Raw genomic sequence first — 16893 nt, forward strand, 5'->3', positions numbered from 1 at the left:
TAGGTAAAAATGTACATTAGTTTAGCCACTATAAAATGCAGTTTGGAGATTTCTCAGAGAATTTAAAACAGAATTACCTTTGACCCAGCACTCCTATTACAGGGTACATACCCAAAGAAAAATACATCATTCTACCAAAAAGACCACATGCCCTCACCTATTCATCACTGCACTATTCACAATAGCAAAGACATGGAATCAACCTAGATGCCCACTGACGGTGGGCTGAACAATGAAAATGTGGTACATATACACCATGGCATGCTATGCAGCCACAGAAAATAATGAAATCATGTCCTTTTCAGCAACATGGATGGAGCTGGAGGCCATCATCCTAAGTGAATTAACCCAGCAACAGAAAACCAAATACCACATGTTCTCACTTGTAAGTGCGAGCTAAACATTAAGTACACATGGACATAAAGATGGGAATCCAACAGACACTCGGGACTACTAGAGGGGGTAGAGTGGGACAGGGGGAAGGTTGAAAAACTACCTATCAGGTACTATGCTCACTACCTAAGTAATGGGATCATTTTAGATGAAATCTCAGTGACACGCAATTTACCCATGTAACAAACCTGGCTGGACATGTACCCCCTGAACCTAAAATAAAAGTTGGGAAAAAAAGAGAGTGAAAGACAAACCACAGATAGGGAAAGATATTTCTATACATATATGCATATAACACACATAACCAACAAAAGGCTCATATTCAGAATTTAAAAACTACATATCAATAAGAAAAAAGGCAAACATCTCAATAAAAATAGTTGTCAATAGGATAGATGGTTACATCACAAAAAAGGATATCCAAATGGCCAATAATCATAAGAAAAGGTGATCACCTTCATTAGTAATCAAAAAGCAAATAAAAACCATAGTGAGATACCACTGAATATCTATCAGAATGCTAAATTTAAAAAGACTGGCAATGCCAAGTACTAGGGAGAATGTGAAACAACTGGAACTCTCATACATTGCTGCTAGGAAAGTAAACTAGTACAACCAGTTGGAAAACTTCTTAGTATAATCTGGCACAAGTTACTGAAGCTAAATGTAAATCTCACATATGACACAGTAATTCTACTCTTACCTATATATCCAAAAAAAAGTTTATATAATTATGTCAAAGACACACAATAAAATTCATAGCAATTTCATTCATGATAGCTAAACACTGGAAACAACCAGAATGTCCATGAAAGATAGAATGAATAAAATAAATTTTGATACATTCATATAACTCAATAGTGCACAGAAATAAAAAAAACAAACTACTATGCACAACAACATGGATGAATCTCACAAACAAAATGCGGAATAAAAGAAGCCAAACATCGAAGAGTAAATTCTGTATGATTCCATTTATACAAAATTTATTTATATATGAAATTCAAGAAAAGGGAAAACTAATCTATCTATTACAAGTTAAAATGGTAGTTAACTCTGGGTGGATTTGCAGGCAGAGTGTTTGGCACTGACTGAGAAAGGGCAAGAGGGAGGCCTTCTGGGGTGCTGAAAATGTACTGTATCTTGATCATTGTGTATCCATATATGCAAAAATTCACTGAATTATACCCTGAATATGTGTATACTTTACTGTATGTATTAAAATATAGTAAAATAGTTTTTTAATAATGAAAAATACAATGGGATACCAGTTTTCACTTAGCACATGGACAAAAAATTTTTAATCTGGTAATATACTGTGTTAGAAAGGTATAGAAAAACAACCTGGTGTGAATGCAAGGTTAGTAAAGTTCTATGGAGGCCAATCAGTAAGATCTGTCAAAATCTTAAATTAGTCTACAGAAATTATTTGCTGACCTAATTGTCAGTTAAATTTATATTAAATTAATAATTTTACATATCTTTTAACTGGTGTTATCCTATAGAGATATATATACTTGTAAAAGTGTATGTATGAGGATATTCAATGCAACATGGTAATAATGAAAGTTTAAAAACAACCAAAAATGACTATCACTAGGAACTTGCTAAATAAATTATGTTGTTTCAACAGAATTTAGTATCAGGCAGTCATTACAAAGAATGAAGCAGATCTATACATATCTACAGATATGGAATAGACACCAAGACACGCTGTTAATATTTTTTTAAAAACAGCAAAGTGAACAAACACACACATGCATGCACACATACAGGATGCTACCATTTGTTTAAAAAAACTAAAGATTATATATTTCCGTGTTTATACATACATCACACACACACACACATATATTACCTTAAAAAATAAGGCTGTTACTTTTCCTTTAGTCAAAAGGGCCATGGTAATTAATAATTTAAATTCTCTTTTCATTTTTACTGCTGTATAATCTTTTCAGTATCTTTGGAAAGTGATAATTTATCAACCACTTCAATTCTTGCAGATATTTTACTACCAAGCCTTATTGAAAAATCAGATACACTATGCTACCATAACCTACTGCCAACTCAAAATGCTTTCTTCTATACATGCAATTTCAATGATTACTTCAAGAATCTACCACTGCTTTGAAGTCCTTCTTTATGGCCTCCTCTCAATTCACACAACTTAGAAAAACGTCTGAAACTATAACTGACAGCTTAAGAGAGTCAATCATCTCCAACTATTATTTCATTCAATAGCATCTTGTTTGTTCTCTTGATAATATAAACTGCAATTCGTAAACATATATTTACTTTTTATTTCCTGATTGCCTACTAAACCATAAATAAATAGACACATATGTATTATGCCACTTACTGTCAGCCTCTTACCTGTCTCTTGTACTCTTGGTTTCACTTTATCCAAGTCTTCAGTACCCTCACCAAGATTTTCTGCTAGTATCCTAAATAAAAGATTAAGATCTTCTTGATTTAGACTAACCTGTAAAATATTATGATAAAAAAAATATATTACATTTTAAAATGAAACAATTTTCATACAGAAAATACATTTCCAATTGCAACACGAGGGACAGAATAATCCTAATACTGAAAAGTTACGTACAATCACGACCCACTCAAGTACTGCACTACTTATTTCATGTTATAATTTTTATATTCAAAGACAATAAGATGTTTATAGAAAACCAATGTAATTCATCAGTCAATATTAGCTCCAATGACTTGACTGATGTTTACTGGAAGTTAAATATGATCAAAGAAATCTGATCTTTTTTTTAAAAGTGACAACTTCAGAAAATGCATAATTCTATTTTTTAAACAATAACAATTCCAATGAAATAAAAAGGTTGTCTTAAAAATAAAAAAAAAAAATTCCCTCAATGCTATAATTATCTTAGGTGTACTTAGATATCCCTAAAAATAAAAATGTACATATATAATATATGAGACAGTATAATATGCTAATGCATAATTTATATACAGATCCCTACTAACGGGTATGTATAGCAAATTTTAAAGTTAAGAAATCTTAACTAAAGATTAAATTCTACTGAAAATAATAATGATCTTGTTGGACAAACTCTCACTGAAATTTTTCTTATACTAGTCAGCAAAAAAAGTCTTCATTTCATTTGGATTTCTACTTTAAAAGTCTTTGGAGTTTAAAACTTCAACAATGAAGTTTTTTTTGTCACTCGTATACTTACATTCATTGAATCAAGATGTCCTTTAATTTCCACAACAGGCACCTTGTGGTACCAAGATGCAGCTAGATTCCGATTTACAAGAAATTCCAAGTTAATTGGGTGCAACAGCTGAATATCAGGATGGTAGGTGCCGGGCTGGATCACCGTCCTATGAAAAATAGAAATGTTACATATGTATAGATATAGGGTAAAAATGCAACATATTAAAAAAAGCAAAGTCAAGCAGTTATTTGCTGCTCTAAATACTGATTTGAAACAGTGTGGCTTAAGTATTTTCAAAACTGAATCTATAATTAATCTATAACCCACTAGAAGGGATAAATTAAAAGGTGATATACAATGAACCATTAAGAAAACTTTTTTCTTTAAACAGTAGATAGGTGAAAAATTGAATAAATTTTTAAGAGCAATCCACACTGTCAAAGAAATATAGAAAATCATCATATACAGTTGTTCGAGGATTAATAGGTATGTTGGTGCAGAGACTGAAGAAAACGATGGCAAAGTGAACAAGCGGAGAAGTTAGCATTTTCTAAGGCATTTCATAAAGATTTTCTCTAGGATTATTTTCTAGACTTGACTTATAGTCATTAATTTTTTATTCTACATAATTAAATCTTCATGGATGGGGTAGAAAATAATTTTAAAATGAATTATGTACAGATTTCATGTGCCACCTGGTATGAGCACTGAAGATACAAAATAATTTACACAACATGCCTGCCAAAAATGTGTAAATTCAATCAAACCATGAGGAATCACTCAGACAAAACCAAATTGAGAAGTGAGTGGAACCAGACTCTAGTCTTCAAAACTACAGTAGTAGTCATGTAGTCATAAAAAGATAAAGAAAAGCTAAAGAACTACTCCAAAAGAAATTTTTGTCAGTACAGAAATCTTCCTCAGTAGTACAGAATACAATTATATGCTATGGGTGATCCTGAATCAGGGGGAAATTTTTATAACGGACATTCCTATAAAGGAAATTATTATAATGGGACAACTGATAAAATCTGAATATTGACTGAATTTCAGATTATAGTATTATATCAATATTAAATTTCTAGAATTATATCGTGGTTAATGTAAGAGAATGAATGTCCTTGTTTATAGAAGATACATGATAAAGTATTTAGGGACAAAAAGTTAAAGATGTCTATTCTCAAATGATTTAGCAAAAAATGTTTTAAATAATATGTATATGTTTATAAATAAGTTAAAGCAAATATAAACAATTGGTGAATCTAGATGAAGGATATGTAGGTGCATTCACAGTACTATTTTTTTCCATTTTTCTGTAGGTCTGAAATGTTTGAAAACAAAAGTTGATTAAAAAACTGTTCTGGTGGCCTGACGCAGTGGGTCATGCCTGTAATCTCAGCACTTTGGGAGGCCAAGGTGGGCAGAACACCTGAGGTCAGGAGTTCAAGACTAGCCTAGCCAACATGGTGAAACCCCGTCTCTATAATGAAAAATGAAAAAAATTAGCCAGGCATGATGGCACATGCCTATATCCCCAGCTGCTCAGAAGGCTGAGGCAGGAGAATCGCTTGAATCTGGGAGGCAGAAGTTGCAGTGAGCCAAGATGGCACCATCGTACTCCAGCCTGGGCAACAGAGTGAGACTTCATCCCAAAAAACAAAATAAAAAACTCTTCTGGGCCAGGGGTGGTGGCTCATGCCTGTAATCCTAGCACTTTGGGGGGCCAAAGCAGGTGGATCAGCTGAGGTGAGGAGTTCAAGAGCAGCCTGGCCAACATGGTGAAACCCCACTTCTCTTAAAAATACAAAAAAATTAGCCAGGCATGGTAGCGCACGCCTATAGTCCCAGCTACTCGGGAGGCTGAGGCAGGAGGATTGCTTGAACCCAGGAGACAGAGGTTGCAGTGAGCGAGATTGCGCCATTGCACTCCATCCTGGGTGACAGAACAAGACTCCAACTCAAAACATATACACACACATACACACACACACACACACACACACACAACGACAACAACCAAAAAACCTCTTCTGTGTAACGGAACAGTTTATTTGAATAAACTGTGTTGGGTAGGAATTTCAAATCATAAAATTTCATGGAAATCATGAATATTTAAATCCATAATTATTGAAAGAGCATACCTATAAAGTGTAAGCTTTGTTAGCTGCACATCCATTCTATCAATTACTGGAGGATTTAAGTAGTCTTCATCAGACACCAGACTGAACTGATTTTGAACTCTGATTAACCCAAGATCTACCACTACTGCATTGGTGGAAATGGAAGACTGTGGGATGACTATAACTGGTGCTTTCAAATTAATATTGATGGAAACACGAAAACTCCTCTGTGCAAGATCTTTCACACTTGTGGCAGCCTTTTCTGCAGCCTGGGCAGTGGCAGCACTCAGAGACTCTTTGGCTGTCTGGAAATTACTCAGGAAGTTCTGTGGACACAAAGCATAAAAAGAGAAATTCAAAGAGAATACAAGCACATCAATAATAACACTTTCTTCTTTTCATACATGTGGTAACTTTTTTTCCCAATATTTAACTTTCCGTTGAGCTCTATTTTTCTGGTAGTAGTAAGAAATTACTGATAATCCATCTATAGCTATGAGCTGCCTGAACTGAGCTAATGTTATATGGTTAAGGAACAGAGAAAGAAATTTTTTCCAATAATTTTTTTACTAAAGAATTTGGCTTCATTATATTGTAGCAAAAATAATTTGTTCTAGACAAAAATCATTGAATGATTCAGATTTCAACTGTTAAATGGGGGTTTTTATCTCTACATTCATGCATAAATACCATCTATAATTAAAATAATGCCCACTCTAAAATCCAAGGTTTGTAACATTTGTCATCATAATTATCACACTTTTAAAAGTATTTCAAAATTGAAAAATCAATATATAAGTAACTATTTTACCAGAAGTGACATAAGGAATTTATGAAGATAGACGATCTGAATACAGCCAACATTCAGAGACAGCACACCATCCACTTTGGACATGTCAGTATACAAATCTCCCTCAGTAGCATTTGGATACAAATCCAAATTAAAACGGAAAACTTCATTTCCCATTATTGACACAGCCTGAAAAACAGAGACTTGAATATACTCTATCCGGGAAGGTAATGACAAAATAAAACCCCATTTACAAAAGGGTTTTTATATTTTAATCTTTATAAAAACATTTTTCTATTGAAGTATATTTCATTAATTTTTTTTAAATAAAATACATTTTACAATAGAATCTCATATTCAGTCATTAAAGAATATTAACTATCTGTTTACAATCACCTACTTTCTTATGAACTGTCTTTGGATCAACATCTGTGACAACAATATTTTCTAGTCGGGCAAAAAGTGACTGTTTTCTTGACTGGAGAGAAAGGGAGGAATCCAGGCCTGAAAAAGAAAGTGCATTATCATAATTTCTACAGATCTACCATAAATAAGATCTTTCTTTCCATTACATTATTTTATTTTGGGGTGACTTTTTTAAATTTAGCAATGTTTCAACTCCCAGTGGATAAATAAGTTGCAATATTAGAGATTTTTGGTTATATAAACACCAAAACCTATAAATGTGTTAAACAATAATTATCTGAATTTTCAATCAGGGGAAGAAACACATCTAGCACAAATAGATTATCTCAGAATTTAAGTAAATTATCCTTTATACTTCACATCCAGTCATTTACATGGAAACTATAAAAGTTTCACAAATCAAATTCAGACTAGTAGATGCACTGCCATTTTGGAAAGGACAAAGGAAAAAAGCCCCTAGTTTTCTAGTTTTTAGGTTCTTAAAAAATTTCATTAAACATATTCAATATATTCTTTACCAGGTCACAACCAGCTAGTAAAAGTAAGCCAGAGGAAAAGCCAGATGAGTTCTGGCAGCTTTTACCTAAAAGAACATAATGGCCTCACAGATATTGTCATTCATTATAAGATTGCTTTTCATAAGGAAAGATAAATAAAGACAAATACGTAACTATATTACATATAAAAATCATATATTTTTAAAAAAAGATTAAAAAGTTACTACAAAGCATGTCCATAGACCTTCACCTAAAATCTAGACTGAGACTTCTCCTAACCCATCAACACCATCCCTACATTGACATCAGTATCCCTTTTCCACTTCCTAGATAACTCTCAGGAAGGTCCCAAACACCCGGATATGTGTGAGTTCAATTGGGATGGTCAGATTCTGACCAATATCTATATCCCAAAGAGAAGAAAGCATACAATCCAATTATGTCTTTTCAGCTTTCACAGCTCAGAGCCCTTTATTTGTACATTCTTTAGCACTGCAAAGAAAAAACAAGAAGGAAAAGTTTATTTTTTCGCCAATTTTTAATACCGTGTGAACTTTTACCTTGAATCTTGATTTCAGCAATATTGTTCTTTTCGTTGCAAACAACGACACAGAAAGCATTCAACTGTGCAAACAGCCTGAAGCCAATAATGTCACTATCTTTGGAGGATACAACCACTAAAAATAAAACAAAGCATCTATCACACAGTGAGATTTTAGTCATCTACATTCTATTAAGCTTTAATCGCTATATTAAGTGAACCACTGCTATGTTAAAAAAAAAATTATAACATTCTCCAACTCTTAAAGATTCAAATACTTTTTTTGTTTTATATATTCTGTAAAGTTTGCTTTTTTAATAGTGAGATACTGGTTTTATAATTTAAAAGCAAGAAAAAAAACTAAAATAAATAAATAAGGGCACTGAACCTCAGAAAAGTTAAATAATGTGCCTAAGGTTACATGGTTGAAGTAGCAAAATCAGGATCTGAACTGAGTTCTTCCAGATCCAAAATCTGGGCTCTTGGCCAATTAGATGGTACTCCTGAACCCTTCCCTACCTTTGTGTCTCTGAGCCTTAATTTTCTTATGTGTAAAATGGAAAGACTCACTCCTTATAAAGCCCCTTCAGCAGCTACTGAGAGGGAACAGCTCAGTATAAATACAGGTCGTCTCCCCCTATTACCTACCTAAAAGGCTTCCTATACCACCACCAAAATAAGAACAAAAACAAACATTTTTAAAAACAACAGTATTGATTACATATGCCTTATATATCAGGTGCTTGCATATAATTTAATTTGAAGAAAAGGGGAAAATTGTATTTAAATGACTGAGTCAGATAACCTCTAGTATTCCTCATTTAGCTTTAGAATTCTAAAACCCTTGCTAACAAAAAACAAAAATGTATGGTTCATACCTTTTGGCAGAGTTGAATTTTTTTGTTGTTTTTCAGTTGAAATTTGTACCTCCTTGGCAACATTTACGCTTTGATCATCAGAAGGAATAATGGTTGTGAGGTAATTAATAGAAGAGACAAGAGCTCGTGTTTGCAGCAACAGATTTAAAGATGAAAAGGCCACCTAAAAATGTTTTAAAGAGAAAATTAGTTTCCCATAGTCAATTATAACCTGTAGTCTCCACGATAGACCCAAAAGATTCTCAGGTGGGCTTACATCATTGCTTCCCACCACTTAGAAGGAAGAGTAAAGAGAGGAAGATTCACAATCCCCTTAAACAGGGAATATATGGAGACAAATGACACTTACACACTTCAGAGGTACATCAGAATATTACAGTAACCTAATTACTCCATTTCCCAAGCATAATGGTTATGAAATCTATACTCTGCTTCTCATGACCATCCTGATATTCAACATATAGATGGCATCTTGGATCTTCAATGGACAATTATGATTATATAAAATTATAAGTAAAAAGGCAAAATCCCAGAACCACCATGGGCTACTACTATGTCTAGAAATGATTTCAAAGGTTGCATCTGTGAGATTTAAATATAAAAAGGACAATTATGAATGGGTTACTAAGTGAACTTTTCAAATCACAATAATGGTCTCATTATTTAAAAAGAAACACAATATATAACTTGTAGGGAAAAAGTACTGCTTTTTTTTTTTTTTAAACAAACACTCTAGAAAGCTAAGATAGCAATACAAATTGATTTCAAGAATGGGCAGTTTTCATTAATATAAAATAAAAAGCTCTGTTTATAAAAATGAATTTCTTTTCATTTTCTCATAACACTAAATGGATATAAAAATAATAAAAGGTTCACAATATTAAAACAGATTCCCCCACCTCTCAAAAAATGTGAGCTAAAACTCAACTCTCTCCTTTTCTTTTTAGTTACTCATAGGTACATTTTGCTCCTCTTACTCTAAGTTACTACGTAAGTAGTATGGATTCAAAACTGCTCAACATCTCTCCTTATATTTTATACACTTTTTCACCTGTACATCAAACAATGCTATCTAGTTTGGCTAGTTTAGAAACCTTTTAGTTCTTTGTACATCAAAGTTCTTTTGTCTATAGCATTCCCTAATTCAGAAATAATACGGAAACTTTTAAGGACGTTAGGATGTGATATAATAAAACAACAGCTTTACTAAGCTGAATCATAAACACAGAGCATGGTAAGTATTGATGAGGTTATTTATAACTCTTACTGGTCCTTGATTATGTCATCAAATTACCCAGTCAATACTCCTCAAATGATACTAGAAGTTTCAAGAGTAGGTTATTTTCAAACAGGATAAATTCCTTTTACAGAATTTCTTACCTTAACTGTTTGTTCAGTTTTTCCAAAAGTAGTTTGAAAACTAGGTCCATTCTTATCAGCCTGAAAAAAGAAATAAAAGTTCTAAAGAAGGTACTAGGATCAAAGTAAATAAATCACATATTTATGATCTCTGGTTAATTTATTTATAGTTATAAATGTATTTTACATATATTGTATATTTAATTTTATTGCCATTATTTTAAAGTTACATCCAAATAATGTATTTATTATAATAGCGCAAATGTGTTCTCTTCAAACATGGGAGAATATTCACTTCTGGGAAACTGCAGCTAGGAATCAGAATGACAAACTCTGAAGGTTGTAAGGTGTAAAGGTCACGTAGCCCATCTATCACCTAATGTTTAAATCCCTCCATAAAGTCTTCAGCAAGTCTATTTTTTTTATATCTCCAGTAAAAGAAACCTTGTTTCTTTACAAATCTAATCTTTAGAAAGTTTTTATTTAATGAGGTCTTCACACTGAGTCAAAAATCTATCTCTCATCATAACTAACCATTGGTCCTAGTTCTTTCTATCCTTTGGGAACACAAACAAATTCAAACTCAAAGATTTACCTCCTGTGAGAAGTTTTCTGGCCTTGCCAATTCCCTGTCTCTCTGTTCCAATAATGCTTTGTGCTTTTCTTTATTAGAGAATCAATCACATTTTATTCTAATTATTATTTACTTGCGTTCTCTCCCTACTCATCTACAATTTTCTTGAGAACAGGCAATGTTTTTCATTTCTGTATCCCAAGCACCTAACAGTACAGACATCCAAAAACACATCCAGAGGTATTCAATAAATAGCTGTTGACCGATTAAACAAATCAACTAATCCTGAAGTCAGCTAAATACCATCAGTTCCTTCAGTGTTTCTCATATGAAATATTTTTGTGGCCCTTCCTATTCCTGGCATTTCTCTTCTGAACCCAATTTAATATGACTTTATCCTTTTTGATGCAGCATACTCAGCCAAATGTCACCTATATATGACCTATAATCAGTATAGGTATGTAGGTGTGCCCTAGAGGACAAATGGTACCTACTTCATCCCAGGCTTCCACCTCTGGCAACAAGTTTAGTGACTTTGTATAATGGCCCTGTACTTAAGTGAAAGAAAAGAAGGTGTACAAATGAAAAAAAAAAAACAGATTTCCCTATAATTAGAAACTGTGATACATATCCAGAGCCATCAGTAACTTACTGTCACATTTTTCCGTCCAGAGATATCGTTTGGAGTACACAATAAATATATAATCATTCTATAGCCCGTACCTTAATATACTCCACTTTCAAAAGATCTAATCCAGGTTTGTCAGAAGAGCTAATCAAGTGAAGGGGCTTCTTTTTGGATCCTAAAGAAAAAGGAAAAAAAAAGTGTTTCAAATAAATTGTTCTTTTGTAATTTGAAACTTTTTTAGATTTTTTTAAATTTGTTAATTAAGCTTTAAAAGAAAATCTTTGCATGTTGTCATAGTTATTAAATACAAAGGCCATCACTGTTGAAGAAATTAACCAATCCAAATTGTTACTTCTGACATCCAACTTACTTAAAAACATGCATATTTATTTTCACCTGATTTCACAGGTGACTTCTAAAATTCTGACAAATAATTTATTTTACTTCTATTAAAGAAATTTAAATAATTTCCTTTTGTTTAAGCTGTGAGAGGTGGCTTAAAAGAGGAAAGCTTTGTTTTTGTTTTTTTTCCTTAAAAGAGAACTGTTAAACTCCTTTTTAACTTAAAAACAACAGGTACTACCAGATGTCCTTTATATCCTTTGGTAGATGTACCAAGGAACTGCCTCCAAAAGCTATGCAGGGAGAAGTAATTTGTCCACCATTTTATCTATCTTTTGTTATTTGCAGTTCTTTAACTCTTGCTTCTGAGAGATCTCAAAATTTTCCCTTGACTTCCAAGGGCATAACCTTCACTTAAGGAAAAAATAGCTTAGAAAATTTATTATTTATATTTTTTTTCCTCAAGACAATAATGTAAACTTTATCTTAACACAGGTCCTATAGAAATTACTAACACATAAAATATTTTTCTTCTAAATTGAGATTTTAGTTTCAACTATTAAAAAGTTATAAAACATAGGTATTTATACAGTCAGTGTTCTGTATCCAAGGATTCCAACCCATAGAATAAATATTACTTGTAAAGTGCTTAGAAGAGTGCAGCCATTATTTATTATAAATACAATATAAATGAAAGTGTTTCAGATACTCCAAAGTGCTACCTTTATTACAGGTTATTATTTCTATTTTTATGGCTATTACCTTCAATTTCATGGTAATCCAAGCTGATTTTCTTTAAATAAGATACCGCAGTTAAGTCAAATGTTCTCACTGTAGCCTCTGTTCCTAACTGAGTAACATTAAATACTAGAATTGTGTCTTCTTCTTTCTGCTGTTTAGTAAATTCCAAAATCACCTAAAAGAATTAGAGCCAATGAAAAGTTGATAAGAAGTCTGAATCATACTTGAAATAATGAAAACAAAATCTTTCTCCATACACATCACCAAGAGAATAGTAATTTTGCTCACATGCTTCTGCCACCATAGCTATTTAATATAATTGGAAATTACCAACTTAAATTCGATTCTTGAGAATGTAAGTACATTTATTAAAAAATCATGACAGAATTTAACTTCTTTATTTTTTCTAATTTAGTAAAATAGGAATGTACAGATTCTTCCTTAATATGATTTTCTTAAACCTGTATTTCAAAGCAAAAATCATGTTTAGTAATTTTTTTAAAAGCATCCCCATTAAAGTAGGAAGTAAGAAAGATGTTCACTATCATACTACTATTTAACTCTGGAAATGATAGCCTGTATATTTAGCTAATAAAAAATAAAACACTGTAATTTTTAAAAGATGGAAGTACTTTTGATACTCTAATCAAAAGGTGTAGATCTTTGTCTCCACCCTTTGAATATGGGCAGGTTTGTGAATGCTTAAATCAACAGAGTAGAAAGGAATTGATACTATAAGGACTTCTGGTGTCAAAAAAAGACCATGAAACTCCCACCTGGGAACACTCATACTGGGGAAAGCCAGCCACCATGTAAAACGTTCAACTACTCAGACCACCACAGCTTTTACCATGCTGAGAGGCCGTAATTAGGTGTTTCAGCCAACAGTTACAGCTGAGCTCCCAGCCAACGGCCAGTATCAACTGCAAGCCTCCTAAGTGAGCCACAGGGACACCCAGTTTGAGGCTTCCAATGACAGAAGCCCCAGTCAACATCAGAATGCAACCAAATGAAAGACTACACACAAAATTACCCAGTTGAACCCTTCCAAAATTCCTAACCCACAAACCTGTAAGCAAAATAAAACAGTTGTTTTAAGCTATTTAACTTGATAGGCCGCAATAATAACCAGAATAATATAAATACTGAAGAAAGGCAAAAAATAATATTATTAGCAGATGTTATAATTACATACTTAGATAATACTTTAAAAATACTTAAAGAAAAGGCCAAGTGCAGTGGCTCACGCCTGTAATCCCAGCACTTGGGGAGGCCAAGGCAAGCGGATGACCTGAGCCTGAGAGTTCAAGACCAGCCTGGGCAACATATGAAACCACATCTCCATAAAAAATACAAAGCATTAGCTGGGTGTGGTGGTATGTGCCTGTAATCCCAGCCTCTTGGGAGGCTGAGGTATTCTGTTATGGTAACAGAAAACAAATTAAGACATTCTTTATCACCATGAAGTTTACATTCTAGGGAAAGCTGGAGAAAATGAAGGTTGCTATCTTGTCTTGGTTGGTCAGATCTTTCCAATAAGATGACAATTGAACAAATACCTGAAATAAGTTAAAAAAAAAAAAAAAAAAATCAAGCCATGCAGGAAAAGAGTGTTCCAGGCAAAGGAAATAGCAAGCACAAAGAATGTGCTTTGGTATACAGAAGGAAAAACATAAGACAAGTGTAAGCTCCAAGTGGCAAGAACTTTACTCACTGCTATTTTCCAGTATCTAAAATAATGTCCAGTAATAAAGGCACATGATCAATACCTATTGAGGGGATAAAAGGAATATGGCTGAAGCAGAATAAGCCAGGCAGGAAAGAACTGGTCAGTCATATGAGGTTTTACACATGTAAGGCCTTGTAGGCCATGGTAAGGACTTAGTCCTTTACTTTTAGTGAGATTTGAAGTCAGTGGAGGATATTGAGCAGAGTAGTAACATGATCTGACATTCCCTTTTCTTTTTATTTTACTTTATTTTATTTTAGGGACAAAGTCTTGCTCTGTCACCCAGGCTGGAGTACAGTGGTACAGTCTCAGTTCACTGCACCCTTTACCTCCCAGGTTCAAGCAATTCTCCCAAGTAGCTGGGATTACAAGTGCCCACCACCATGCCTGGCTAATTTTGTTTTTAGTAGGGATGGGGTTTCACCATATTGCCCAGGCTGGTCTTGAACTCCTGACCTCAGATGATCCACCCACCTCGGCCTCCCAAAGTGCTGGGATTAGAGGTGTGAGCCACCACACCCGGCCTGATATTCATTTTTTTTTTTTTTTTTTTTGAGACAGAGTCTCGCGCTGTCGCCCAGGCTGGAGTACAGTGGCCGGATCTCAGCTCACTGCAAGCTCCGCCTCCCGGGTTTACGTCATTCTCCTGCCTCAGCCTCCCGAGTCGCAGGGACTACAGGCGCCCGCCACTTCGCCCGGCTATTTTTTGTATTTTTTAGTAGAGACGGGGTTTCACCATGTTAGCCAGGATGGTCTCGATGTCCTGACCTCGTGATCCGCCCGTCTCGGCCTCCCAAAGTGCAGGGATTACAGGCTTGAGCCACCGCGCCCGGCCTCTGATATTCATTTTTAAAGGATCACTCTGGCAAATGACAGAACAGAGTACCTGATGGAAGCAAAGACAGTTAAGAAGCTATAGCAAAATAATCCAGGCAAGATGATTACAGTGACTTGGACAGTACAGTAGCAGTAGAAAGGAAGAGCAATCATATGAATGCATTTTGAAGTTAGGGTCATGGGATTTAATGATATTTTGGATGTAGTATGGAGAAAGAAAGAAGCTGTAGAAGGCTAATGGTAAAGAACATACCTTTCTCCAAACAAATACCAATAATACTTAGATTTGTACACACAGCTAAAATGTAGTATTTCTGACATTATATTTAAGGACATGCTGTCACTTTGGCATATCAAACAGTCAATAAGGAACACCTCCATTTTCTATCCTTTTTGTTTTATTATCAAAGCAAGACAAACTTTTTACAGAAATCTGGACTATATGGAAAAGCAAGAAAGCATATATAAAAACCTGTAATCTCACCACTCAGAGATGAACACTGTGTGTCATTTATCAAAGAAAACATACAAATACAACTTCAAATGGAATAATAATATCCTTGGTATTATAATCTTTTTGTTTTCCCAAATAATAATATACTGTGAACATCTCTCCATGTTTCCTTTTACCACATGACTTTTAAAGGCTGTAAACGTATGTTGGAAACTTAGGTTGTTTACATTTTTCCAAATCATAAACATGATAATGAGCATTATTTAGCTAAAAGTGAAAAGTTTAAAAAATTAAAGTAGGCATGTCATAAAAATTTTCTACAGAAAAGTAAGTCCTAATTAAAAGTCTAAGCTCTTCCAGAATAAATTAGATATGCCACAGATCATTCTTACATCAATTTTTTAAAAAGCATTTCATTTTTTAAAATCTTTTTGTGTGTAAAATAGAGAGTGTGTGTGAGAGTGTGTATGTGCACACATGTTGGGCAGCAGGAAAGACAGAGTACTACGTTTTTAATATACTTGACATTTGGGTCTAGCTTGAAGATAGCTTACAAGATAGTGACAACCAGAATATATCTATTTATAGACAAAAAAGCACACACTTCTTTAATTTCAAACTTGAGCAGAAAATTAATGAGCTCCTCATTTGGGGCCTCTGCAGCTTTTTTAAGTTCTGATCCTTTCATACTTCTACCAGTCTGTGGTTCCCCATCTTCAGCATCAAAATACTCATCATCAGACTCTAAAGGAAAAAGATATTTATTTGATCTGAGACATTGTACACTGAAAACTGCATGAAACACTCAAATCTGTTCATTTATTAGATATAATCTTCATATTCAGCATCAGAATATCTGCTTTTTTTAAACTTCCACCAAGTGACTCAACCTGACATGTAATAATCACATTTAAAATCAAATAGCACTACGTTCTTTTCTTCAATGGTTCTGTTTTTCACTATAGTTCATTCACTCAATATTCAACAAAATATGTATTGGGTATTATCTACCATGTATCAGGCTGTGCCAGCTACTAAGGATACCAGAATGACCAGGATAGACATGGTCCTGTCCTGATGAAGCTTACATTCTAGTTCAAAACTAAAACAGATCAATTAGGTCAGAGCTAGAGAAAAGCTCATGCAGAGATTGGGGCAAAAAAAAAGTAGTTTATTTAGAATCTTAAGTAAGCACTGTCAACTACCAAAAAAAAAAATCCTTTCATTTATCCAATGAAGACAGAAACTTGGACTTAAAGAAGATAAGGGACTCAAAGTCACACTAATGTAGCACAGCTAGAACTAAAACCAGCAAACTACTACAGCAATTTCAGATGGCCCTTATTTTCTAAAAATGTTATCTCTGTATAACAATGTATAGGCTTAATTTAAT

General features: G+C 33.7%; 1 protein-coding gene across 6 annotated transcripts in view; it reads right to left on the minus strand.

Annotated features, from left to right (window-relative positions):
* Positions 1-16893, minus strand: part of VPS13C (vacuolar protein sorting 13 homolog C) — a 184975-nt gene that overhangs the window by 94336 nt on the left and 73746 nt on the right. For all 6 annotated transcript variants that reach the window (XM_008016378.3, XM_008016380.3, XM_073012202.1 and 3 more), the window contains 11 exons: positions 16105-16244; positions 12502-12655; positions 11493-11572; positions 10217-10276; positions 8837-8999; positions 7978-8094; positions 6895-6998; positions 6516-6683; positions 5726-6030; positions 3603-3750; positions 2767-2875 (listed from right to left, as the gene is read on the minus strand). In XM_008016378.3, the coding sequence (XP_008014569.3) occupies positions 2767-2875; positions 3603-3750; positions 5726-6030; positions 6516-6683; positions 6895-6998; positions 7978-8094; positions 8837-8999; positions 10217-10276; positions 11493-11572; positions 12502-12655; positions 16105-16244 (1548 nt within the window). The remainder of the gene's footprint in view (positions 1-2766; positions 2876-3602; positions 3751-5725; positions 6031-6515; positions 6684-6894; positions 6999-7977; positions 8095-8836; positions 9000-10216; positions 10277-11492; positions 11573-12501; positions 12656-16104; positions 16245-16893) is intronic.

The sequence above is a fragment of the Chlorocebus sabaeus genome, chromosome 26 (assembly GCF_047675955.1).
Source record: "Chlorocebus sabaeus isolate Y175 chromosome 26, mChlSab1.0.hap1, whole genome shotgun sequence".
NCBI lineage: Eukaryota > Metazoa > Chordata > Mammalia > Primates > Cercopithecidae > Chlorocebus > Chlorocebus sabaeus.